At 38.8% G+C, this 27,976-nt stretch overlaps 1 protein-coding gene across 5 annotated transcripts in view; it reads left to right on the forward strand.

Annotated features, from left to right (window-relative positions):
• Positions 1-22,056, forward strand: part of PRDM5 (PR/SET domain 5) — a 357,820-nt gene extending 335,764 nt beyond the window's left edge. For all 5 annotated transcript variants that reach the window (XM_055587588.1, XM_055587589.1, XM_055587587.1 and 2 more), the window contains 2 exons: positions 4,079-4,183; positions 18,714-22,056. In XM_055587588.1, the coding sequence (XP_055443563.1) occupies positions 4,079-4,183; positions 18,714-18,878 (270 nt within the window). In that variant the 3' untranslated portion in view covers positions 18,879-22,056. The remainder of the gene's footprint in view (positions 1-4,078; positions 4,184-18,713) is intronic.
• The last annotated feature ends 5,920 nt before the right edge of the window (positions 22,057-27,976 follow it).

Here is a 27,976-nt window from a genome sequence, read left to right on the forward strand (position 1 = left end):
TGACTGTGTGGATCACAGCAAACTGTGGAAAATTCTTCAGGAGATGGGAATACCAGACCACCTGACCTGCCTCCTGAGAAACCTGTATGCAGGTCAGGAAGCAACAGTTAGAACTGGACATGGAACAGACTGGTTCCAAATGGGAAAAGGAGTACGTCAAGGCTGTATATTGTCACCCTGCTTATTTAACTTATATGCAGAGTACATCATGAGAAATGCTGGGTTGGAAGAAGCACAAGCTGGAATCAAGATTGCCAGGAAAAATATCAATAACCTCAAATATGCAGATAATATCACCCTTATGGCAGAAAGTGAAGAGGAACTAAAAAGCCTCTTGATGAAAGGGAAAGAGGAGAGTGAAAAAGTTGACTTAAAGCTCAACATTCACAGAACTAAGATCATGGCATCTGGGCCCATCACTTCATGGGAGATAGATGTGGAAACAGTGTCACACTTTATTTTTTTGGCCTCCAAAATCACTGCAGATGGTGATTGCAGCCATGAAATTAAACGACGCTTACTCCTTGGAAGGAAAGTTATGACCAACTTAGCATATTCAAAAGCAGAGACATTACTTTGCCAACAAAGGTCCGTCTAGTCAAGGCTATGGTTTTTGCAGTAGTCATGTATGGATGTGAGAGTTGAACTGTGAAGAAAGCTGAGCGCCAAAGAATTGATGCTTTTGAACTGTGGTGTTGGAGAAGACTCTTGAGTGTACCTTGGACTGCAAGGATATCCAACCAGTCCATTCTAAAGGAGATCAGTCCTGGGTGTTCATTGGGAGGACTGATTCTAAAGCTGAAATTCCAGTACTTTGGCCACCTCATGTGAAGAGTTGACTCATTTGAAAAGACCCTAATGCTGGGAGGGATTGGGGGCAGGAGGAGAAGGGGACAACAGAGGATGAAATGGCTGGATGGCATCACCGACTTGATGGACATGAGTTTGAGTGAACTATGGGAGTTGGTGATGGACAAGGAGTCCTGGCGTGCTGCAGTCCATGGAGCACCAAAGAATCGGACACGACTGAGTGACTGAACTGAACACATAACATAAAAGGGCATTCTGTACAGGGCATGCTAATTAGTACATGGAAAGAATATAAATTTTAGATTATGTTAAACATACATAGTAGAGCTTCCCTGGTGGCTCAGACAGTAAAGCATCTGCCTGCAATGCGGGAGACCTGGGTTCGATCCCTGGGTTGGGAAGATCCCATGGAGAAGAAAATGGCAACCCTCTCCAGTACTCTTGCCTGAAAAAGTCCATGGATGGACTGAGGAGCCTGATATGCTACAGTCCATGGTGTTGCAAAGAGGTGGACATGACTGAGCCACTTCACTTACATAGTAAAAAAAATTTTAAGGATAATCACTAAAGTGTGGAAATAGAGTCTGTAAGTTCTATAATAGCACAGGATCAACCCAATCATGTAAGAAAATATAAGGGAGAAAAACTTAGGAAACAGCAAGATAAAAGCAAAGCACAAAATAAAATGTTAGAAACTTATTTAAATATATTATTAATAATGATAAATATTAATAAATATGTTGTATTTTATTATAATGGTAATATATTCTAACAATATAAATTTTAAATAATAACAAAAAGTAATAAAAAGCAAAACTCACTAACTTGAAAAAGTGACATAAGTTCGGATTAAAATTTTTCACTTGTATGATATTTACAACAGATGCTCATCGTACCTAAGATATAGACTGTTTGAAATTTAAAAAGATGGAAATACTAGGCAAATACTATTTCCTCTATTTTTAAAGTGAGATATAGTTGACATATAACACTAAGGTGTGCAGCGTTGATTTGGTATGTGTGTATATTGCAATATGATTACATCATAGTGTTAGCTAAAACCTCAATCATGTCATGTAATTATCATTTCTGTGGTAAGAACATTTAGGCTCTAGTCTTTTATCAGCTTTGCAGTATATACTACTGTATGGTTGACTATATTCACATTGTTGTGCATTGAGTCTCCGAACTTACCTTCTAACTCATAAATTTGTACCTTTGACCAACATTTCAACAAGTCTCCCGACCCTCACAAAATACTAATTTTAAAAAGCTTTTATAGCTATATTATTAACAAATTATTTTAATGGGAAAAAGATGATAATAGATAAAGAAGGTCACTTTAAAATGATAAAAGGTCCTATTTTCCACGAGTGTCATAGTTTTAAATTTATATGTACTCATTGTGTACATGAGTTTCAAAATTTTTGTTAACTACAGCAATAGAATTCTAAGAATATACTAGATATTGAAGTGTAAAGTTGTTTTTAAAATGATGCATCTTTCTTTAAAAATACGTGTTTATTTGGCTGCTCCGGGTCTTACTTGTGGCACATGGAATCTTTGTTGCCATGAGCAGGCTCATCGTTGCCACACGTGGGATCTTAATTCCCTGACCGGGGATCAAAACCTCTGCGCCCGTGCTGGGAGCACAAAGCCTTAACCACCGAACCACCAGAGAATTCCCTAACATGGTTATTCGCTTTGTAGAGCTACTTGGCCATTCCGTTTTCTGGGAATGCTGAAGGTGCAATCCCACCTCTAGATATACATACTGTAGGAAATTATGATTGCTCATCTGTGTTCACGGAGAAGGCAATGGCAGCCCACTCCAGTACTCTTGCCTGGAAAATCCCATGGACGGAGGAGCCTGGTGGGCTGCAGTCCATGGGGTGGCTGAGGGTCGGACACGACTGAGCGACTTCACTTTCACTTTTCACTTTCATGCATTGGAGAAGGAAATGGCAACCCGCTCCAGTGTTCTTGCCTGGAGAATCTCAGGGACGGGGGAGCCTGGTGGGCTGCCGTCTGTGGGATCGCACAGAGTCGGACATGACTGAAGCAACTTAGCAGCAGCAGCATCCGTGTTCAAGTATACACTTGTAAGAATGTTCAGAATAACATTATTTATAAGAATGAAAAATTGGGGAAAACTTAAATATCCATCTCAGCAGAATGTACATAAGCAAATTGTGGTGTTGCCATTGAATGTAATACTATACTCATTAAGAATGAATAAATAGAAGGTACATGTGTTCACAAAAATATTCCATTTCTTAAGCTAGCTGGTGGGTATACATATGTGATTATTTACATACTGTTTTGTAGGTCTGAATATTTTCACAATAGTCTTTTAAATACTAAGGAGAAAATATACATAGAAACATGAAATTTAAAACTATATACATACTACCTCAATTCAAAAAGCATCTATAGCAATATTTTTAAGCTATATTTGAAAAAAAATCTTATTGCAGTTTTACTTTAAAGAAATCTTTTTATCAATGCTCTGTTTAGTAACTGACCAGCTGTTTTAGTGAAGCAATATGAATAATTTATTTTGCAGTTTATTTCAAGCTTAAAAGATGATGACTTAAGTTTCTGGTATCAAAGATGGCTAAGGAATTTGGGTATTTTTTCCCTTGTTCTGTGGAGACACTCTTTTCCTTAAGAGTCTATGTCAGCTATAAATAATGCCTCACTTTTAAAAGTAATTTAGATTTTTTAAAAGAACATCTTTCCTAGGAAAAAAATATTGGACAATAAAAATGAAAATACTTAAAGTCACAGACAAGTTCTAAGGTCTTAAACTTACCCTCAAAACTTGTTAAACTTTGGTGTGGCCTTTCATTTCCAGGAGTCCCTTTGAGACAGTGAACAGTTTGCAGCATGTAAGCCAGGGGTCCCAAACTGTTTTGTTCAATGATGCCCTTTTAGCAGGCTCTCCAAGATGAAAAGAAAACCTCAGAGTTCAGTCTAGCAAGTGGTTAGGTCATAGCAATCCTGCAGAATCTCCCTTTGGACAGTCAGGACTGCATGGAAAGAAAGATAGTGACTCTGATGCTGGAGCTGTGAGCCACCTGGTAGTCTTAAGGCTGCCCAACAGGTTTTGCGTACTCCTGTTTTCCCCCGAAAATTTATAAGAATTCACGGCACCTCTGAATGTGCTGCCGCACCCTGCAGAACTAGCTAAAATGCGCTCCTGTGTACCCCTTCCTGAGGATGACGCTGCACTCACTCGCATTCCTGGCCTCTTCCCTGACTGCAGGAGAAGCCATACAAATGCTCAGAGTGCGGCAAGGCCTTCAGCCAGAAGCGCGGCCTGGACGAGCACACGAGGACACACACCGGGGAGAAGCCTTTCCAGTGCGACGTGAGTGTGCCTCCCTGCTTCCTGTGGTCCTCCTGTAACCTCCAGAGACAGGAGATACATTCGTGGGGATGTATCCATGCATGCTTTTGTGCACGTGTGAGTGTGTATGTGTGTGTGTGTGTGTGCACACACTTTACAGTGCTAGTCTGTCTATTAATGTCTTGTGCTCTTTATTCCTTTTGATTGCATAATCTGTGTAGCCACGTTGTAGCATGTTTTTTTACCCTAGTTTTCTGGCAGTGCATGAACTTTGATTTTCTTTAAGACATACTTGTACCCTGTTTTAATGCAGTTGAGTTGTTATTCCAAGGTATAAATGTATGATGACTAAGACAGGTTTCGTGTGTCTGGCCAAGTCTTTTGACAGATTAATTATAGTTAACCAGAGATTTAACTGGTTATAGATATTTTTATTTATTTTGTTAAAGCCAAACAATGAATCTCTAAAACAAGTATGCTGCTGCTGCTAAGTCGCTTCAGTCGTGTCCGACTCTGTGCGACCCCATAGACGGCAGCCCACCAGGCTCCCCCATCCCTGGGATTCTTCAGGCAAGAACACCGGAGTGGGTTGCCATTTCCTTCTCCAATGCGTGAAAGTGAAAAGTGAAAGTGAAGTCGCTCAGTCGTGTCCAACTCTTAGCGACCCCATGGACTGCAGCCTACCAGGCTCCTCCGTCCATGGTATTTTCCAGGCAAGAGGACTGGAGTGGGGTGCCATTGCCTTCTCCGAAAATAAGTATAAACTGCTTTAAAAAGTGCCGCTGCTGATTGTTTAGATTTTCTGCTTATGACATTTGAAGTGAAATGAAATTATCAACATAGTTGTTCACATTATTAATGAAAGGACAGAAATACTACCCTTGTCTGTAAAATGAATTGGATCATTGATTAATTTAGAGAAAAATGGTTTATTGATGAAGAGTGTCACCATTTTCTTCTGTAAGATTGACAGTGGACAGAAAGTTGACACTGGCATTAGGGAAAACACTTACTTCTAACACAAAAATAGCAAAAACAGAGAATTGCTGTAGTTTAGTGTAAAAAGCAGAGAAGGCAATGGCACCCCACTACAGCACTCTTGCCTGGAAAATCCCATGGATGGAGGAGCCTGGCGGGCTGCAGTCCATGGGGTCGCTAGGAGTAGGACACGACTGAGCGACTTCACTTTCCCTTTTCACTTTCACGCATTGGAGAAGGACATGGCAACCCCCTCCAGTGTTCTTGCCTGGAGAATCCCAGGGACAGGGGAGCCTGGTGGGCTGCCGTCTATGGGGTTGCACAGAGTCGGACACGACTGAAGTGACTTAGCAGCAGCAGCAGCAGTGTAAAAAGAAACTTTGAAATTGTGATGTGTGATGTTGCCCAGTTAACAGTTATCTTTCAGTGTCAAGGGAAACTGAAGGACTCATCCCCTTGGCATACTTTGCAGAGTAAAGGGTGGGGTAAGCAGTCTGTATAAATAGAAATCACAGACATATGCTGCTTTCCTTGTCTTTCCATGAAACTATGGTGGTAAGGTTAAGGCAGCAGTGTACTCCCAGGGGACTGCTCACCTAAAATACATTTATCAACAGTGAACTTCTGTTAAGGAGAGGACTATTGGTAGAAAATGAAATGCACACATGGGGAGCTCTATCCTGAACAGGGGGTACAGTCAGTTTAACAACTTAATGGATTGAGCATTCAATCCATTGGTGCTTTCACTGGAATCATTTTCATAAAAACAAAACTTATTTGGATCATTTAGTTACACAACTACACAAGTGATACAAGAAATGAAATATTAACTGTATAATGACGTCTTTCTACCATCACACTACCTGACTTTTATTTATGCTGAATATCTTCTTCATAGACTACTTCCTTAGTCCACTATTTACTGGACCATGGTGTTATTTAAAAAAAAAAAATTATCCTACAAGCATGATGTTTTCCATCTACTTCTATCCCATTTATGTCTATCAGATGTTCATCTCTCTGGGCCTTATCTGCAGTCCAGACTGGTTTACTGAGGAAAGATGCAAGTTTAATGCCTCCAAAACTTCCCTGAAATTCAGCCTGCTCAGGGAACTGGCTGGCTGTTCAGTCTTGTCCTCTTAACCTACTTATTCCACATAGAAGTCATCTTTTCTCACCCCACTGCCAGCCAGCTCCTTCCTAAGTATTAATAGTTCTCAAATCCATTACCTCCTCTGTTTTGGTTCCCAATAGCAGTGCATAGCCTAGACCCTCACTATTTCTTATTGCATCCAGCCTTCAATGTATGTGTTCTCCAGCGCCACCAAGATGATTTTTTTTTAAATCAAAATGAAATTCACATAAAATTAACTATTTTAAAGTGCACCATTTAGTGGCACTTAGTACTTTGACAGTAATGTGCAGCCATCCCCTTTGTTCGAAAACATTTTACCATCTCTAAATAAAGTTCCATACAATTCCCTCACTCTCCCCAGACCCTGGCAAGCACCAGTCTGCTCTTCTCTATATATCTACCTATATTTTGTATTTTTACTATAAGTGAATCATATAATATGTGACCTTTTATGACTGACTTCTCTCACTGAGCACAATGTTCTCAAGGATAATCTACATTGTAGTTTATTTAGCATATTACCTTGTATGGCTGAATGATATTCCATTGTATGTATATGTCACAATTTGTTTACCTGTGTCAGCTGATGAATGTTTGGGTTGTTTTTACTTTCTGGCTATTGTGCATACTGCAGAAACAAAGGTGTTTATACATGTTTTAAGTACCCGTTTTCAGTGATTTTGGTTATGTACCAAGAAGTGGAATTTCTGTGTGCATATGGTGATTCTGGGTTTGGGTTTTTGAGAAACTGCCATACTCCTTTTCACAGTAGTTGCACCATTTTATATTCCCACCAGGAATACATGAGGATTCCCATTGCTCATCATTCTTGTCAACACTTAATATTTTCTCTTTTATAAAATTATATTCATCTTAGTAGATGTGAACTGGTGTATCATTGTGGTGATTTACATTTCCCAAAGGATTAATGATGTTGAATATCCTTTCAGCAAATGTGTGTACTTGTTTTTTTGTTTATGTTCTTTGGAAAAATGTCTGTTCAAGTCCTTTGCCCATTTTAAAATTATGTTGCTTGTCTCTTTGTTGTTGAGTGCGAGAAACTAGATATTACACCCTTATCAGATATGATTGCAAATATTTTCTTTAATTTTATTAAATATATGTCCTCTTTTCACTTTCTTTGTTCTTTGATACGTAAAACTTTTCAGTTTTGATGTTTAATTTATCCATTTTTTTCTCTTTGTCACTATGCATTTTTGGTCCTATTTGAGAATATACTGCCAAACTCAAGGTCATAAAGATTTACCTTTATGTTTTTTTCTAAGAGTTTTCTAATTTTACCTCTAAGGTTTAGATAATGTAAATCCATATCAAGTTAACTTTGTGTGTATGGTGTGCAGTAGAGATCCATTGTTTTCCATTTTTTCAGTCTTTTACTATTGAATATGATGTTAATTATGCACTTAAAAATAAGTTCCCTTTATTATGTTGAAGAAGTTCTAGTTTCCTGAATATTTTTATCAAAACAGGATTTTGAATCTTGTCGAATGCTTTTCTGAATCACTTGACATCATTTTCTTTTCGTTTTGTCCTGTTAATGTGGTATTTTACATTGTTTGATTTTTCCCCCCTTTTTTTTATGTTGAACTACCATTACAGGCCTGAGATAAACACTGCTTTGCCGTGGCTTTGTGTGTGTGCGTGCTCAGTCATGTCTGACTCTTTGTGATCCCATGGACTGTAGCCCACTAGGCTCCTCTGTCCATGGAATTCTCCACAGCAGAATACTGCAGTGGGTTGCCATATCCTCCTCCAGGGGATCTTCCCAACCCAGGGATTGAACCTGTGTCTCTTGCATTGGCAGGCAGATTCTTTACCACTGAGCTGCCTGGGAAGCCCCTTGTCATGGCTCATAACGCTCTTACTATGATTTTGGATTCAGCTTGTTAGGGTTTTTTTGTTTGTTTCATCTTGTTTTCTGATTGTTCATTTGAAGATTTTTTCATATATTCTCATAGTTTTCTTTCATTGTAATATCTTTGGCAGTGATATCAAGGTCATGCTGACCTCATAGAGTGAGTAGCAAGTGTTCCTCCTCTTCTATTTTTTGGAAGAGTGTGAGAGAATTGGTGTTCATTTTTCTTTAAATGCTTGGTAGAATACATCAGTGAAACTACTGGGTTCTAGACTTTTCTTTGTTGAGAGGATTTTTGATTTGGTCTTTTTACCTGTTACAGGTATCCTGAATTTTTCTATTTCTTGTTGAGTCAGTTTTAGTATTTGTGTATTTCTAGGAATTTGTCCATGCTGACTAGGTTATCTAGTTTGTTGGCATGCAGTTCATAGTGTTCTCTTATAATCAATGGGCTTTCCTGGTGTCTCACATGGTAAAGAATCTGTCTGCAGTGCAAGAGACCAGTGTTCAATCTGTGAGTCAGGAAGGTCCCCTGGAGAAGGGAATGGCTACCCACTCCAGTATTCTTGCCTGAAGAATTCCACGGACAGAGGAGCCTGACGAGCCAAGAATCAGACATGACTGAGCAACTAACACGCACTTGTAATCAATCCCTTGTCTTTCTTTGGGTTTGGTATTAATATCACAGTGTGACTTCCTCAATATAAACTCAATCTTGCTTCTCTGTGATGACTTCTCACAACGTGAAAGGTAAAATCCACCTTCCTACTTGACTGAAAAATTACTCTGGTCTTTGTCATTTCTTACTATTTTGTATCTTAATAATCCCTTATGTGTCAATACTCTGCAGCTTCTTTGCAGTGACTTATAGTTTCCTGAAGCAGCAGTATTGTTTCGTATCTGTGTCTCTGGTTGCAAGTAGCTTGCATACACCATTCCTTATGCCTAGAATGTCCTTTTCTGCTTCTGGTCCCACTGCCATGTGTATGTCTATATGTGCATATTTATTCTATATACATGTGTGTATGTATATATACATGCGTATGTATATGTGTATGACATTTGAGTGGCACTTGTGTGGCACTGAGTAAAACTGTGAAGAATAAACTGATGTGCATCTATCTCAGTTCTGGAGATAGCACAGTCGTGCTTCAGTATGCCACTGCACTCATCAAACTCCCCTAACCCCTTAGGGCCAGTCACTGCATGCAGTGCAGCTCCCCCACATGCGGTACCCACTGAAATTTACATGTCTTTACTACTACACATACGGCACATGACTGCCAAATTCTTCTTTCTCCTGCCTCGATCTCTCTTTCGGACTCTAGGCAAATACTGTGAATTGCCTATACAGCATGTCTCCTCTCTCTGAACATGTTTCCTTCAACTGCCCAACTCTCTCTGAGAATTCCATCTCCAAATAGCCCAAACCAAAGGTCTGAGCCTCATGTCTCATCGCTTTTTCCCGAGCTATAATCAGTAGCATCATCTAGTTGAGATTTTGTAGTAGGAAAGGCACAGTGATCCACAGTTTTTATGTATTCTCTGTGAGTTCAGTACAGTCCAGAAATGCTGTATCCAACTCTTTGCAACCCCATGGGACTGTAGCTCGCCAGGTTCCTGTGTCCATGGGATTTCCCAGGCAAGAATACTGGAGTAGGTTGCCATGCGCTCCTCCAGGGGATCTTTTCAACCCAGGGATCGAACCCACATCTCTTTATGTCTACTGCATTGGCAGGTGGGTTCTTACCACTAATGCCACCTGGGAAGCTCCTTTCTAGGAAGCAGTTGAGGCTCCCAGGGATTGGGTGGCTTGCCTGTCATTCACTGCTCATAACTGGCCAAGTCAGGATTCCAGGGATCAGATCCGGGCAGCTGCCTCTCAGCCCAGTGGTTCCTGACCCTCTTTGCTTCTCTGTGCTTCTCAAACCTGTCACCCTCTCTAAATTTCCACTGCGACCGTCACTTTTTTCTTTCTCACTCCCTGCATCCAGTGCAGTAGCAAATCTGATTGACTCTGTAAATAAATAAAGAGTGAACAGTTCTCACACTTCCCCAGCTACCAGCCTAGTTTCCTGTAATAGTGCAATAGCTGTTTTTATTTTTTAGTAGGAGCATAATTGGTTTACCACGTTGTATTATTTTCTGCTGTACAACAATGTGAATCAGCTGTAAGTATACATATATCCCCTCCCTCTCACCACACCCATCCCACCCCTCTAGGTCATCACAGAGCAGGTTAGGGGATGAATTGAAGCTTAGCATTGACGCATATACACGACCATGTGTAAAGCAGCTAGCTGGTGGGAGCCTGCTGCACAGCACAGTGAGCTCAGCTCAGGACAGCGGCTTCTTAATTGGTCTCTCTGCTTCTGTCTTTGCTCCTGACCAAGTGTCCTCAACTGGCCACCCACAGGGATCTTTCCAGCACCTGAGTCAGGTTTCATATATGCTTGTAGATTGTGTATGCTTTATGTGAGCCTCGTTTGCTCAGACTCACTTTAGAGTGAAAGCCACGGTCTTGCCGGAGTCTGGATTACCACGTGATGAGCACCCCACGCTGCTGCCCCAGCCTCTCTGCCCTCAGCACCACCTCCACTCGCTCCGCTGCCTGGCTTCCTTGCCATTCTTGCAGATGTACTGAGTGCGCCCTGTGAACCGGTCTTGGCACCTGCTGTTTCCACAGCCCGGAGCGCCCTCCTCAGGTATCTCCATGGCCTGTCCCTGCGCTGCTTTCCGTTCTCAGCTCAGGCTTCTGTCTCTCTCACTCCCATTAGTCTCTTAACCCTCACCCCATAGTCGTCGTCTTCACTGTACTCACATTCCCCTGAAATAGTACACGATTTTAAAATCATTTATCATCTGTTATAAGATCCTCGACAACAGTGTTTCTCTTCTTTGTTTACTGCTGTATTTCCAGCCCTAGAACAATGCCTAGCATGTAAGAAGCCTTCAGAGAGTATTTTCAAGGAATGAACAAATGAATTCATGACCACTCTCTTAGTGTCCAAATCATTTCTGACTTGGAGAGGAATAATACTTGCTCTCCGTGACCCCAGTTGTGTACCCTGTAGCTTGCTGACTAAATTATACCTTAGCGTCTGTCTCTTCTTCAGTTCCCACCACTTACATCCTTCCAGTCTTCTGATTGCCAAGGTCTCTGGGGTTCAGCTCCAGCCTTCTGACTTCCTTCTCTCAGGCTACCCCTCTGGCAGCCTCACAGCCTCAGCCTGAGGGAATGGTTTTCACTTCCCCACCTGAGCCTTGCTCCCTGCTCCTCTGTACCTGTGTGTGTCTTCTTCCCTCTCCCTGCAATGTCACTCCCCACCTTAGGACACTGTAACCCCTGTGCATCTGGGCAGAGTTCACCGCACCCTCCTCTGTGTCTTTCTTGACATTAAGTTCATGGCATTGCAAGCATTTCTCCGTGGCACCCTGGACTCCACAAGGGCAGGAGAGAGTGGTCTTTGTCACTGTGCTCCTTACTGAAGTAGTAGACACTTACCTCTGTGTGGTAAGTACTTGGTAACTGAAAATGTCTGTATAGAATTCTAACACTGTATCCAAGGACTCTCTGTTAAATATGTTGTTTCACTTTTAAGACAAAATCACTTTACCTTCAGCCTAGAGAAAGAATAAAAATTTTTCCCCATTTTTGGGCCTATGAATTAATACTAAGGTGGCATAGGTTGAAGGGTTATATCTCAGGTGGAAAGACAGAAAAGGAGGCATCTCTGTTGGAAGTCCTTTCTGCTCCCCCATATTTTTAAAAGACTATAATCATCCTTATGTTTGACCGATTTATACAGAGCATCAGTTTGAAGCCTCTTAATGACTGCATTTAAGTTCATGAAAACATAGCTTTTAACATGTAGGTAGCGACTTAGCAGCAGCAGCAGCAGTCAGTTTCACAGCCATGACATCACTGCTCTGCTGACATTTAATCTTCTGTCTTGGCCCTCCTTCAACAACCTGTTGGATCGTTCCTGTCCCGTGTCCTGTTGGAGCTTCCAGGACCCTTAATTCTGAGCCATCATCAGTGACTCAGCATCCTGCTCAGCTTCCTTTCTGTTCCTCCGGCTTGCCGATGCCATAACTCTCCCGTGGTGACTGTATCGGTGGGCTTCCTCTTTGTATCCTTCACAGCACACTGGTGAGATGAGCTGTCTGAGAATCTTTTTTTTTTTCTCAAAGACATTTTCATTTCTGAAAAAATGGAGTCAGCCAGGCAAATGGAAGAAAGTACAGGGGGCTCACATATCTGTTTGAAGTGAGCGCCTTTAATAATAGCTGGCCTGTGGGAGGTGGTATAGACGCTGAACCCAGATTGTCTGGATTTAAATCCTAGAAACCACTTCCTAGTTCTATGACCTTGAGCAGCCTGCTTGAAACTGAAGTGTGTGTCAGTTTCCTTCTGTAAATTGGGGATAATAGTACTGGTATCTATCTAAAAGGGTTTGAGAACTGAACAAGCTGATGTTTAGAAATTGCTAAGGGTGGTTCCTGGCACACGGTGAAAGCAGCTGTTAGTGCTTAAACCTAGTCCCTGTGCCAGATACTGAAGTAAAACAGTGAACAAGATGCTGTGTCCTCTGCTCTCATGGAAATCACGTTCTTGTGGAGTATAGCCTTAAATCAACCTAAATAAATGTCTGATTGCGTTTTATGATAAAGACTGGGCAAGGGGGAAAGGAGGGTGCTATGAAGGAGTAGTTAGGGAAGAATTCTCTGAGTAACCTAAAAGATGGAATCTCAGCCATGGGGGAAGGAGCATTCTAGGCTCAGGGAACAGAACAGAGCCTGATAGTGGAAAAAGGAAGGGGAGTTAGGGGAAGTAAGAAAGCAGGTGGAGCTAGAGCTTGGTGAGAGAGAGAGGGACCAGTACAGTTGGAGAGCAGACTGGGACCCTTTTAGCCACAGCAAGGAATTTGTTTTGAATCTAATTTCAACAGGGAACCATTGAAGAATTTGGTATCTGTTGTTCCTTTGGACATCAGGTTTAGAGTAAGGAGCCAGGGGGAGAGAAAATAGGGAACACATTTTAATTCTTTCTTATTTTTGATCCCAGTTGTTCATTTAGACTTATAAGACAGTTTAGAGTTTCATTTACTTGAAAATAATCTCTAAAGATACCTTTTTTGGTTTTTCCAGAATTATTCCATAGCCTTTAAGTTACTTATATGGCTCATAGGGATTGTATCAATCATCTAACTTCCTCCTCCTTTCTTTTCTTTTAATAAATATTAGTGGGGTGACTACTCTTGCCCTCCTGTTCTTTAGACTAGTAAGGAGAGACATTAGAAAGCACACAATTAATTGATTACACTCGAGGTAAGTGTTACCAAGAAACCGTAAAGGCTACTATGAGAGCGTTTGGCGGAAGACTTCTCCTGGCAGACAGACCCTGAGGGACACGTGGGAGGCAGCTAGAAAAGAGGAGTGAGAAAGTCCTGAGGTTGGAAGGTGTGGTGTCGCCACCAGCCCACACTAAAGCTGAGCAGTTGGGCTAGAGTTTAGTGAGTTTCCATCAAAGTAAGGAAGGATCCGGGGAACAATTTGTAGGTAGCAATATGATATTTGTCCTTTTGAAACTCCTCCAGCTGCTGTGTGGAGCTAGGACAATAGGGGATAAGGGTGCATGCAGAAGGATCCAGGTAGTGTTTATAACCTGGGTACTTCTGACAGTGTGAAATTGTCCACAAGTCACAGGGAATTTGCCTCTCTGCCCCTATACAATATGCAGGCAGTAACCCCCATTCTTGAGGACGGTTACACATCCCCCCTAATTCCGAACACTTTCCTGAGAGGAGGGAAAATTGTACCACTGTTTGAGAACCAATGACATTGGCTGTTGTAATAATCTACACTTTGGTTTCCAGAGTGAGGCGCTGCATATCCCTGGAGGCTAGGAGACATCCTTGGGGCAGCAGGAAGGAAACGTTACAGCTTTAATCCCTGCCCATCATATATGATAAAAGTGGGGACAGAATTAAGCTTTGTATCACTGAACAGAGGGCTTGGTGCCCTGGTGCCCAGGTAGTCTCAGGTGATGCGCGCGCTCTGATGTAAGAGCAGCAGGTCCACAGTGACGCAGGCTGTCACTTGTTCGTTTCTGTGCATTGTCAGCGTTGTGATTTATGTGTGCCCATGAAGTAGAGATGTGGATAATGTTATCTGTTTTAAAATAGAGTATAGAAGAGTCCTATACAGAAACCACAGATTGAAAATGATATTAATAATATAAGCACAGAGTAACAAAAAGAAAACAGCAGAGTTAAAATGACTAGTTAGCAGTAAATTTAGATTAAAAAATGACACCATCATATCTGGAGAAAAGTAAACCAAAAATTGAAATTATCCAGAAGAGACACTTATTTGTCTACACTTTTGTTAAAGATGACTTTGAGTCTAAATATACTATATCATATCTTAGATTTTGCCTAATGAAAGTATGAAGTCATAATTATTAGCACAAAACTTGGCTTCATCTTTTTCACATGCTTTTAAAAGTTTGTCTTTAATAGTATAACTTACAGCTTAGTACACTTGGTATATTTTATTGACAAGTACAGATAAGTGGTGCCTGCTGAAATCTTTTCTTTTGGCTGGAGAAGCACTGGTTTCAGCAGATAATAATTTGTGCTCAGGCTGTGGCAGCAGAGATGGAGACAATTACATGTCTTCTAGAAACGTGTATGGGGAAGACGTGGTGGTGACTCAGTGAGGTGGGAACCAGGGAGAAGCAGATCGAGGCTGAGCCAGATCTCCAGCAGATGTCAGACAGGTGGCACTTTTTTTTTTTTTTTTTTAAGAGAATTAGATTTGGGAGACAGTCTTTTTTTTAAATTACAGTTGATAAGTTACAGGTATACAATACAGTGATTCACAATTTTAAAGGTTATATTTCATTTACAGTTATTATAATATATTTGCTGTACTTTCTGTGTTGTAAATCTTGTAGCTTAATATATACCTAGTAGTTTGTACCTGTTAATCCCCTGCCCCTGGATTGCCCCAGCCTCCTCCTCGCTCTCCACTGTTAACCACTGGTATGTCCTCTCTCTGTGAGTCTGCTGCTTTTTGTTAGAGTCATTAGTTTGTTGTACTTTTTAGATTCCAGTTCTGTGTAAGACTTAGTAAATTTGAAGTGTCTTATTCAACAAGCATTTAAATCCTCCACTGTACAGATCAGGAGAGAAGACTGAGTCAGAGATAGGTATTGGCAAGTGAGCTCCATATAAACAGTCACAAAAAGCATGACTATGATGAAGATAACCAGGGGAGAAAACAGTGAATGGAGACGTGGGCTAAGGAACAGACACTGTGATGAGGGGGAAATGGCCAGAAACACAAAAGGAAAACAAGGAGAATCGGACCTTACAGAAACTAAAAGGCAGAAGGAAAGGGCCAGGCATGCCATGTGATGCTGGAACTTCACACCAAATGAGGTTTCAGGAGTCCCTACTGCCATGCGGAGGTTGTCGGTGATTTATCAAAGTAGTTTAGAGAGTTGAAAAGGACTTACTAAGGCAGAATTCTGGTGGGAGTGGGCTTGAGGCACGGATGGAACATGAGGATGTGCACCCTTCAATCAACCAAGTGTACTTTTTCCATTCCAAAGTAGTATTTGCTTTCTAATTATAAAAGTTTCCCTTTCTGTTTCAGAAAAATTAGGAAATACGGAAGGGAATAAAGATAGAAATAAAATGATCAAATTTCTCAACTGATGTCAACTAATATTAATGTCAGTCTCTTGATATTTTCCTCCAGTACTTATTTATATATAGTTATGATCTTTATTTCAGTATTATAAATTAAATTGTACATTACTATTATTCTGTTTTCTTGCCTTTACATTTTCCCTTGCCTCTAAGTATTTTTTGAAGTATGATTTTTTTTAACCAGCTGAGAAGTATTTCTTCATCTGGCTATATAAAAAATGAATATACTCTTAAACTTTGGGCAAGTAAGTCATTTGTAATACTCCACTTCTGTGAATAATTCTGTGATGAACATGTTATTTGTACATCTTGAACTAAAAGCTCTTCATACAGATAGCACTCCTGGTTCTTTTAAGGCTTGTGAAAATACTGATAATCTCTGTTTGTCCAAGATGCTTTGGGGTAAGGGCGTCTCAGTACCATTACACTCCCATCAGCATCATTTTCTGTAATTGTGCATATTCTATTCCCTGTTTTAAAATCATGTTTGGGCATATGTCTGTGTGTTAGTTAATCAGTGCATTCCTTGAAAATCACATGAGTTTGTGTTTTCCTTTTTACCCTAATTTCAGTCTTAAAGGGTACTCAGTATTTTATATCACTTATCATAACTTAAGTATTATATCATCTGTCCTTGTATTTTATGCACTTTCATATTCTTGAGTTTTTCCTTTTTATCCCCTGATTTTTACTACATGAAACTACCCAGCTTTGTTTCTCAGAGACTGTTTAAAGGTATGTACTCTGTTTTAAATTATGGCTGTAACACTTTTTTCACAAGAAGAAATGTCCTTTCCTAAGCTTGATTGGAAGCATTGTGTTTGTTCTGGAAAATTATTCTATTTGCCTTAAAATCATCTGTATATTACAGGGAACTGCTACTCTTGATAGTAGCTGTGTTCTGTTATCACACATGGTGACCGCTGTGGTTTCTTCTTTCCAACCTGCTGATGATTCTTCTTGACAGAGAAGATGAAAGAGAAGAAAACAGGCACTAACGTTTATTGAGTGTCTGCAATATAGCATCTATTTGCATAGGTTACCTCATTTAACCTTAATTCTGGGAGGTAATGTTCATTGTGATCATTTTATAGCTGACAGAACTGAAGTTAAAAGGCATAACTTGTTCATCAAAATTTCCTTAGTAAGCGTTAGAATCAGATTGAAACTCTGTGAGTTAATTCAACGAATACTTAGTGCTTAGTCTGTAGGCACTGTCTGCCCCTTAGGATATATGAGTGAATAGAACATACGCAGATCCTCTGCCTTCGTGGGCCTGAGGTCAGGGTGCCAGGGTAGTTGTAGGTTTAGTGAGGGGCTTTCTTCCTGATTGTGTCCTCACACGGCCTTCCTTGGCGTGTGCAGGCAGAGAGACAGAGAAGAGAATCTGTATCTCTTCCTGATTTTGTGAGGGTGTGAATCCCATCACAGGACTCCATCCTCGTGAGCTCATCTGAACCTCAGGATCGCCCAGTTCCTGCACTTCCGTAATCATCACCTTGAGGATTAGGGCTTTAACTTTGGAGTTTTGAGGGGACACAAGCATTCAACCCACAGCAGACTAAAACTTACTTCCTTTAGATCATCCTAGGCTGCTACTTCTGTATAATGCAAAATACCTTGTTGGATTACTCTCTCTCCTTACCACCCTGGGGGCTTGCCCTTCTGAATTTCTTGTTGCTATCAACATAAAATCCCCCTTCTCCCATGAAGAGAGAGGTGAATATTTTTATTTGCTTTTGTATTTTCACAAGCTTCACCTCATTCAGAATCTCAGCTTTCATTCCAGTATTTTGCGGGCCTTTACCTCTCCCAGTGTATTCATTGTGTTTTTCATGGAATTTTCACATTATTTAAGTGTGCCTTATTTTACAGTGCATGTGCTTTTGAAGAATTCAAGTAAGTGGAGTTTTTGTGAATAGCACCAAACTTTTAGTGAAAACTTGGTACTATAAAAGATTTCCATTTCATTGTTACTTTTGTGTAATTATGGCTTACATCTTCTGGGATAATTTAATATTTTCAATTATTCAGCTATTTAATTTCTGTTGAGCTAAGTGACAATGTGGCAGAGATTACATGAAGCAAACATATTAAATGAAGTATTTTTACTGGAATCCTGAGTATGTCAGGATGGTTAAAGCAGTGTTAATCTTTTACTTCACAGATGGGTCCTAATTAATCACTAGTGAGACACATCTTGTGCTTCTTATGCCAAGTTCTAGATAGATGCCCTCTAGCCCATAAGACATTTTGTTTAATAAGAGGTTTAATATGAAATCATTAATACACTCCATTATGAAAAGAAAAATACTGTTTCCAGGGAGTTGTTTCTCTAGAGATGTTTAAATATAGTAGGTGGGGAAAGGAGGCATTTTGGTACACAGAAGACACATAATAAATGCAAACACCTCTTGGAGCTGTAATTGTCTTTACTTCTGACCTTGCGTGTTAAATTCCATTTATTTCAAGAGCACTTTCTTGTTGTTATGCCTGTCAGCACATATTGATAATAGGAGTTTGCATAATGTATATTGTGTAAGAGTGATATTGTTGTTCAGTAGCTAAGTCGTGTCCGACTAAGCCTAACCCACTGGGCTCCTCTGTCTCTGGGATTTCCCAGGCAAGAGTACTGAAGTGGGTTGCCATTTCCTTCTCCAGGGGATCTTCTCAACTCAGGAATCAAACCCATATCTCCTGCTTGACAGGCAAATTCTTTACCTGGTAAAGAGATTCTTTACCAGGTGGATTCTTACACCGCTACCTGTGTAAGTGATGAATTTGTGTATTTTCAGATTTTTTTTTAATATAATATGAGTGGTATCTTTGGGTCTTTTCTAGGTTTGTGATTTGGCTTTTAGCCTGAAGAAAATGCTGATCCGACACAAGATGACTCATAATCCCAATCGTCCGCTGGCAGAATGCCAGTTTTGCCATAAGAAGTTTACAAGGAATGACTACCTCAAAGTGCACATGGACAATATCCATGGGGAGGCTGACAGCTAATGGCAGCTGCAAAGGAATTAAGCCATTCAGAAGGGCTCCTGATAGGAAACCCAGGTTTCTCTCACCTGATTAGTGTAGCAGAAGTAGCCAAAACTCACTCACTGGTCTCACAGTTCTTATTTGCCTACCTTTAGAGTCTGTACATACATATGCAAAAAAAGACAAAAAAACACTACTTTTATTAAGAAATAGTAAAAATGGAAAAAAAATAACTTTATAACCTTCCTAAATACTATTTTTGTTAAGTCATATAAAAATGGAAAAGGAGCCATGTCATCTTCTTCTTGGCCAATCTCTCTGTAGTGAAGTTTATTAACATACTCTTTATCAGGCTTTTTAATTTTATTTTTATCTTTATGTGTGTGTGTTTGTACATGCTGGTTATCACAATTGGTTATTACTAATTTAACCAGAAAGGAATTAAGATGTCCAAGATATCATTACAGATAAGGATGAGAGGTAAGAGTTTCCAAAGTCTCAAGTGTAGTAACAGTATAAAACTCACTGTTTGTGAAACAGGCCAAAAGTTGATGGTCCTTCATAGCTCCTTACAACAGATGAGTTTAAAAAGGTGTTTAAGAACTAAAACATCTACTGAAATTTTCCTTATTTTAGACAATCCTCAGGAAACATTTCCTCATCATTCAGTTGCCGGCATTCACGGTCTAGAATACTTATATCAACACAGAAGTGGCCATAACACTTAAATTTGTCCAGGTGATTCTCCTGAGTTTCTACTAGCTACCTTTAGAAATTAACAACAGATGACTAACTGTGGAAACCAAATGGGCTTTCAGTACCTGCTGACTGATGGAGCAGCAGGACGGCAGGTGCATCAGGGGCTGACCTGGCCCTTTACCTGTCGTTGCATCGGAGAGCACAGGGCCTGTCCGTGCAGATGCAGCAGTCCTCAAAGCATCTACATCCTGTTTCTCAAGAGACATTTTCCAGAATCTTGGCAGTAGGTGATTCTGAAACACTTTTGAATTACTCTCAATCCTTTATAATTAGGAATCCAGAATAAAAAACACAACCCTGGCAGTTGTTATGACGACATGATCGCCAATGTTTAAGAGAAGTTGAAGCAAGAAGCATAATTTCTTCCTTTAGGTTATATTTCAGTTCAGTACTTGAAAACAACATACAATGAACAGCTTGTCTTGGGAGAAGATATGATAAAATGTAATAATATGTTAAAGTAGCATAGAAGAATCCCAACCAGCAAAAACTTAAAATGAATCCCAATTCAAGAACTTTTCTATTTGGAGCCCATTCAAAAGAGAGAAAGTATAAGTTTAAGGAAGTTATTTAATTCTAATCATTTGTGGAGAAAGGTTATCTGAAGACAAAATTCTCTGAAATCAGGAATCTTGTTTTAGAATTATATTTATGCTCAGTTCCAGTTCTAAAAAGAAACAACGATTCATTATAGATATTTAAACTCTGTGAAAAATACTAAATTTGAAATTCACCAGAGATAATTTTTAAAAATATAAATCCCTGGATTATAATTTAGAAGATGTCTGAGTATGGCTATATGAAGCATTGGTTCTGAAATTATAGACTATATTTTACACAAATAGATTTTGGTCTTGTTTCTTGCTATGTCATTTGTTTCAGTAGTATATTTTTAGATCTAAAGTATTTTCATTTTAACATAACTGTGCTTAATCTTGTTTGAATATAAAAGGACAGCTGTAAAATTTAGTAGATGGTATTATTTAAACATGTTCTGCTCATTCCTTTGGGTGCTGCCTTCTCTGTATGGGATGCTTCATAGCCCAATTGTGTGAAACTTGAAGCCAGACCAACTGTGTATCATCTCGATGACTCACAATTTACAGGGCTGCTGAGGAAGTTACCCTGGAAACCATGTTATCAACATGCTGTGGAGAGGACTGATGACGATTGAAGTGCTGGATGTGATCTGGCCCAAGGTTTGCAGTCAAAAAAGACTTCAGAAAATGGCGTGCAGAGACCTGCTGGTACACCATCCTTTCTTTTCAAAGCACTGAAACCAAAACAGACCCTTAAAAGATCATTTCCGTGCCATCACCTTTTATCTGAAAGATGATTATTTATAAAACATTTCAGATATCTTAGAGTTTGTGTCTTAGAACTTTAAAATCACTTAGCAATAACAAAGAGATAAGAATTCATTTAGTTTGAGAAATTAAGAACAGAAATAAGACAGTCATAGAGGAAAAGATCAGGCATGCTGGAGTGCAGGTACTCACTTTAAAGAATCTTCCTCTTAGGCTGCAGAAGGTTACGGCTCCCATATGCTTGTGGGAAGAGGTCAAACTCTTACCCTGAGGTCAAGACTGATGGTCAAAAGTATTTAGTAATACGGGTAGGTTCAGATATACTTTTATAGTTACTATCTTTGTATAGTAACATTTAACATATTTGTATATCTAGAATTTTTTTTCTTGTTTTACAATCACTGGCTTCTGTTTTCTTTTTTTTCCTTGCCTTTTTTACTGGGGGTTGTCTTTGGTGATACAAAACAGTTTGTTAATCATATTTGCAGCATAAAAGTATTCATTGGTGATTTGTTTTGGGAGTTACACAAAATAGTTAAAATACTACTTTTAAGAAACATTTTTATATGTTTTATTGGTGTGTGTATGCATAGAATCACTCTTACGAGATGCTTATATTGTATGTGCAAATACAGTACTTTGTTCAAAATTCTTCAGACTTGTTGCAGCCAACAGGTGTGGATATGAATCACAAAAACTCTTTTAACAGTAGTTTGTGCATTCAGTTTTATGGGCTGCTACTCTCTCAAAGCTGGAAGGGAGGGAGAGAGGCTAGGTACTGGAAATACTAACTTTTTCCTTCACAAACTTAAATGTTACTTGTGAAAACTTGTCTTGGGGTTGTAAATATATGGAGATGGACAGGTAGGAGGAAATGTGCCTATTTAAAACCCTAAAATTTTGTCATTAATAATGAGATTTACTTGCCTGTACATATATAAATGCAGTATTTGTGAATACAGTAGAACTTTAGAACCATTTTTATTTTATTATAAATCTGTAATCTATATAATCACTACCACAGCTGGAATCAGCATTGTATTTTCAATAGGACAGTTCTACAGTAAAATCGAAATGAACATTTAAAGTTGTTTTTGATGAAAGAAGAAAATATAATTGTCATTACTCCCAGACTCCTGTTTTGCAGTTTTATTTCTAAGCATTTCTAGATCTGGAAAATCTCTATAGTTAAGCCAAGTTGGTTTCAGGGCCACAGAGTGAACACCATCTTTAACTCTCATCTCACTTTTGGTCAAACGTAAACACCATGTGAAAAGAAACATTACTAATAATGAAAAAAACTTGATTTATAATATTATCTCTGAGCATAAATATCCTGATATTCACAAATATAATTTAAAGATGATTAAAGTTATGTCTAATATTTTGCACGTTCCTTCTTTTAAAAGTGGTGTTTTATTATTATGGTGGTGTTTCAATCTTGTGAGGTTTCCCTGATACAAAAAAATTATCATCATCATACTTATCATGATTCTCCAAGTAGTTGATTTAGAAATGATACATTCATTTACCTTTGATCTGTCAGAAGTCATTTAATTAGCTGAGGCTCTAGTTCTTTGGAACTTCCGTAGTGTTAACTACTTTGGGCTCAATATTGTTATCACTGCTGGTAGTTAATTTGTTATATGACAGGAAAAAAATTAACACCAGAGCCTTCAGTCTGGGCCATGTTAGAATAGTCTAGATTTCCTAGGCCCATGGACTGGCACAGAATGCAAAGAGGATCTTATACCAGAATGGTGCTGCTAATCCTGTGTCCAAGTTCACATTCTCTCTTTAAAGAATGCGTAACATAGTACTGGAAAACAGCATATATAAAAATGTTTATATTTATTTCACAGCAGGCTTCCTAAACATTTGATATAGTTTTCTAACCCTGTAAGCATTTAAGCAAGTAGAGGAAGTTTTTATGCCACCTTGGCATGTGACTCAGCAGAAGGAAACTAAGATTTTAGGTACTACTCATATGCTGAACATTGAGAAAGGAGATGAGACCAATGAAACTCGATGATCTAAATTAGTGTGAAGGAGTTAATATTAGAATATCACAGTTCCTAGCAAGTCATTATAGACTTACTAGGAATTAATTACTTAATAATGCATTTGCCTTTGTAAAATCATATAAAAACGAAAGGAATTCCAGCTTGTAGTGGATACCTCATTTTAAAATTTTGTCTTCTTGGAGAAAAATAATGAATGGTCTTTTCCTTAAAGTAAATTTCACCTGACATCTTTTATATGATGTTTGCCTGGCCTACCTTTTCCTCCCACTCTTCTACTACAGACTATTCCTTAAGTATATGTACATTTTAGATGTGTTTCTAATAAAGGACCTATGGTAAGATTTCACATATTTTATCCTGTCTGAAAATACTGTGCGTCTGTGATCATGAATCTGTCCTGCCTTTCCCAGTCTTACCTAGCCTTCATATGACACAGAGGGCTTGTATTAGACGCTGTACTTAGGGAAAAATTTGTTCTTTACACCTAACATACAAAATTCATCATCACCAATATGTACAGCTGATTAAAGCCTGGCGTTGTAGACATAATTCAAGACCCTCCTTTGTATGGTTCTCGCTGACCCATGGCAGCTGGTGATGCACAACTTGAAACAAAGGAGATTCCTTAAAAATATTCCTGGGACTTTGATACCATGGATGTAAGTATAACTGCTGAAATCTGAAAGAATACACCACCATTATTGGGATTTAGTTGTTGAAACAGTATGTCCTTTGTTCGTTCTTTAATATTTGATAATGCAACTCATAAAAAGGGAAGTGCATTGACCTCCAACTTGATTTTGTGTTTCCTTGCTAAAGTATTAGCATCTGGAGAGCTGAAACTGTATTTGATGAACAAAATAAGGTCTGAAATTAACTTTTATGAAATCAAACTGTATAGTTCCTATGCTAAGTAGGAACATAAAAGTATGGGAAACAAAATCACATTGAATTGATTCTAAAACCTATTTAAATTGGAAAAATGAGTCTTTTATGGAATATTGCCTTTAGTCATTAGAAATTCTGAAAAATTAAATTTTGGGAAAATTAACCAATCACTTACTTTTGACTGCCTAAGTCTAGTTTTACTGTTCAGATATAGGGAAATCTTCTGATGTTACTTTCTGGTACTCTCATTTACCTATATAACTGCTTACAGCTCACCTTCTACCTAGCAAATACACCGCTTACTCAAGAAGGTAACATACAGTAAAGCAGCGTCGAGCACCCACTGTTCAGCATCACTTCGGCCTCTCCAGCTCCTTGCATGTGGAATCCACTCCTTGTGCCCTTTCAGCTGCTGCGTGACTTCACGTCGTCCCCAGTTCCGCCTTCCGCTGGGTTCTGAGAGTGACAAGTTGGTGTTGTTCCCAGACTCAAATTATGATATTTAGGATATTAAGTTGTATCCTTTCTGTTCTGGCTATAAAATATGAAATTGGGGCAGACGAATTTAGTTGATTAGGGTATTATTAGACTAAGTATTTGAGTTGAGCCAACTGGCTTTATACTGAGCAAAGCTATTGCTCAGTGTTCTGAGTTACGGAAATCACCCCTAACCATGTGGACTCTGCCAAGGGCATGTGGCTTGTTTCAACTGCAGATCCTGAGAGACAGAGAAAGTCATGAGGAATAAAAGGAATTCTGCAGGTATGTGCTACAGACTGGAGTGTAACAATGCCCTTCTAAAAATGGGTAGGTTGGAATTAAAAATCTCAGGTAAGGGTACTACAACTGAAGAACTAAGATGGCTTTCCTAAGGCTTACACGTGATGGAGCTGAGATTAAACCTCCGTCTCTCAACTTCTCTTTCTCTCTCCACTTACTGGACGTCACTCACATCACGCTTAGACAATACCATTCTGAGTCTGAGTTTATGCATATCTAGAGAAGAATGCCATCTTCTAAGTCTCACAGTAAGTACTCCTTTAAAGGAATGGTTTATAATGTATGTACATACATACAATGGTGCATATGGATAGTCAGTGAGCAAGTTAGTCAGAAAAATAAGGAAATTATATTTTGGGAAGGGGGACCAAAGTCACTGAATTTGAGATAAGCATTATGTATAGTAAATAATCAGAGACAAATCTATAAAAGTTTATTTAAATATTAAATTAATATCATATTTCTACATTTCTTGTGTATATCACTTTCTTTATAAATAATGTTTTTGACTAGTTTCCTGGATGGTCTGTTGCAAATGCATACATATCTTATGGGAATTTAAATACACATACAAGATTGAGCAGTACATAACCAAATTTTATGTTTTAATCAGACAATAAGATAATTATTAGAGCCACAAAATATCCTGTACACTCTGCTTTGAGTGAGGAAGTACTTTAACAAAGGTGTAGTGTAAGAAATCACTGAGAATTTAGTTACAAAATATATTTTACCTGAAATTCAAAGCTATGTAAATCCACAATTTTCTCATACTTTAAAGAGGAAAGGAAAAGTGGATACAGATAGAAAATTAAACCTATTTTAGACATGGAAAAAAAAAATCCAGAGATGAAAACAGGTATTTTCCCACTTGAAAGGGAAGGATGGGCATAAGAAAAGGGTGGAAGGATCATAAGTTTGGCAAGATGATAAACTGTAACATCATTTGTCAGCTAAATTATGTTCATTTCCTTAGCAGTAAAATGGATTTAATAGTATCTACTAGTTGGTTCTATTATGAGAAATAAGTCAGAAAAAATTCATTTATTTATGCAAAGGATGCCTGGGACATTAACTAGAGTTCAAATTAATCCTACCCCAGTATTCCTCCAAATTAATTCCTTGTCATCCTATATATGCCTTCAGAAAATTCTAAAATCCCCAACATTCCATCTCCTACTTTGAAGCAAACTTGTCACAAGGCAAGTCAGACAAGTTTTAAACTGTGTATCACTGATGTAAATATGGTGATAGAAGCATTTCATTTAGGAATGTTTTGAAAATTCTCATGTCAATTTAGCATACATACTTCTAGAAATGAACTGTTTTTTTAACCCAAGCATAAAAATAAGATTTTTAATTCCTAGATTATTAGGTGTTTTTTGTTTTGCTTAAACTACATTTAATATTCTTTTAACGCACAATCAATGATTTTGGATTTGTAATTGAACTACCTACCTCTCCACTAATGAAATAATAGCACCAAAGTGTTCAAAGGGGAACAACTCTATTTTATGTTCATATTTTAAATGCCATGAGTGACATCAAAATGGAACTCTGCTATAATATCAAGTAGCAAAAACTGGGTGATTCCATATAAATTTTAGGACTATTTGTTCTAGTTCTGTGAAAAATATGATGGGTAACTTGATAAGGATAACATTAAATCTGTAATTGCTTTGGGTAGTATGGCCATATTAACAATATTCTACCAATTCCAAGAGCATGGGCTATCTTACCATTTTGTTGAATCATCTTCAGTTTCCTTTACTAATGTTTTATACTTCTCAGCGTGTAAGTCTTTCACATCCTTAGTCAGGTCTATTTCTGACTCTTGTGCATTCTGGGATATAATGTCCTGCAAATATCAATTAAGTTTAATTGTTCCGTTGTATTATTTAGGGTCTCTGTTGCCTTGTTGCTTTGCTGTCTAGAAGACCTGTCCATTGATGTGACTGTGGTGTCAAAGTCCCTCCTGTTACAGTACTCCTGTAAATTTCTCGCTTTATGTATTTGGGTGCTCCAGTATTAGAGGCACCTATGTTGATGAATGCAAACTCCTCTTGTATTGACCCTTTCATCATTTATAGTCTCCTTCTCTAAATTTCTCTGTCCTTTATTTTGAAGTCTGCGTATCTGATTCCAAGTATTGCTGTCCCCGCTTTCTTGTCATTTTTGTTTGCATGAAATATCTTTTTCTGTCCCTCCTGTCACTTTCAATCTGTGTGTCTCCCTTGCACTAAAGTGGGTCTCTTGTAGACTCTTTGTTTTTTAATCAAATTGCCCCCTTTTTTTAGTTTATGTTGGAGTGTTGTATTAGGTATTAGGTATACAGCAAAGTAATTCAGTTATACATATACATGTATCTATTTCAAATTATTTTCCTAGTTAGCTTATTAAAGAGTATTGAGCAGAGTTCCATGTGCTGTACAGTAGGTCCTTGTTGGTTATCTGTTTTAAATACAGCAATGTGTACATGTTAGTCCAAACTCACTATCTATCTCTCCCTCCCACCCTTCCTCCCGAGTTAGTATAAGTTCATCCTCTTTGTGAATCTGTTTCTGTTTTGTAAATAAGTTCCATTTGTATCATGTTTTAAGATCTGCATATAAACAATATCATGATATTTGTCTTTCTCTATAACCTGCTTCACTTGGTAGAATGTCCAGGTCCATCCATGTTGCTGCAGATGGGGTTGTTTCATTCATTTTTACAACTGTAGACTTTGGCCATCTGACTGGTGTGTAGTTTTGACATGCATTTCTCTAATTATTATTAGTGGGGTTGAGCATCTCCTCATATGGCACATCTCTCTGTTTGAGGCACAATCTACTTGGAGAGGGTGTGGAGAAAAAGAACCCTCCTACACTGTTGGTGGGAGTGTAAATTGGTACAGCCACTATGGAGAACAGTATGAAGGTTCCTTAAAAAACTAAAGATAGAGCTACCATATTACCCAGAAATCCCACTACCGGGCAAATACCCTGAGAAAACCATAATTCAAAGACACATGCACCTCCAGTGTTCACTGCAGCGCTATTTTCAATAACCAGGACATGGAAACAACCTAAATGCCCATCAACGGATGGGTAAAGAAAAGGTGGTACATTTATAGAACGAAATATTACTCAGCCTTAGAATAAAAATGCCACCTGCAGCAACATGGGTGGACCTCGAGATTATCATACTAACTAGAAGTAAGACAGAAAGCAGATTTCTTATGATGTCACTTACACATGAAATCTAAAAATATTGATCAACTGGGAAATTGTCTGGTGGTTTGGACTTCCACTTTGACTGCCGAGGGCCTGAGTTCAATCCCTAGTTGAATCCCTAAGATCCTGCAAGTTGTATGGTTTGT

Source organism: Bubalus kerabau, chromosome 7 (assembly GCF_029407905.1).
Source record: "Bubalus kerabau isolate K-KA32 ecotype Philippines breed swamp buffalo chromosome 7, PCC_UOA_SB_1v2, whole genome shotgun sequence".
Classification (NCBI taxonomy): Eukaryota; Metazoa; Chordata; class Mammalia; order Artiodactyla; family Bovidae; genus Bubalus; species Bubalus kerabau.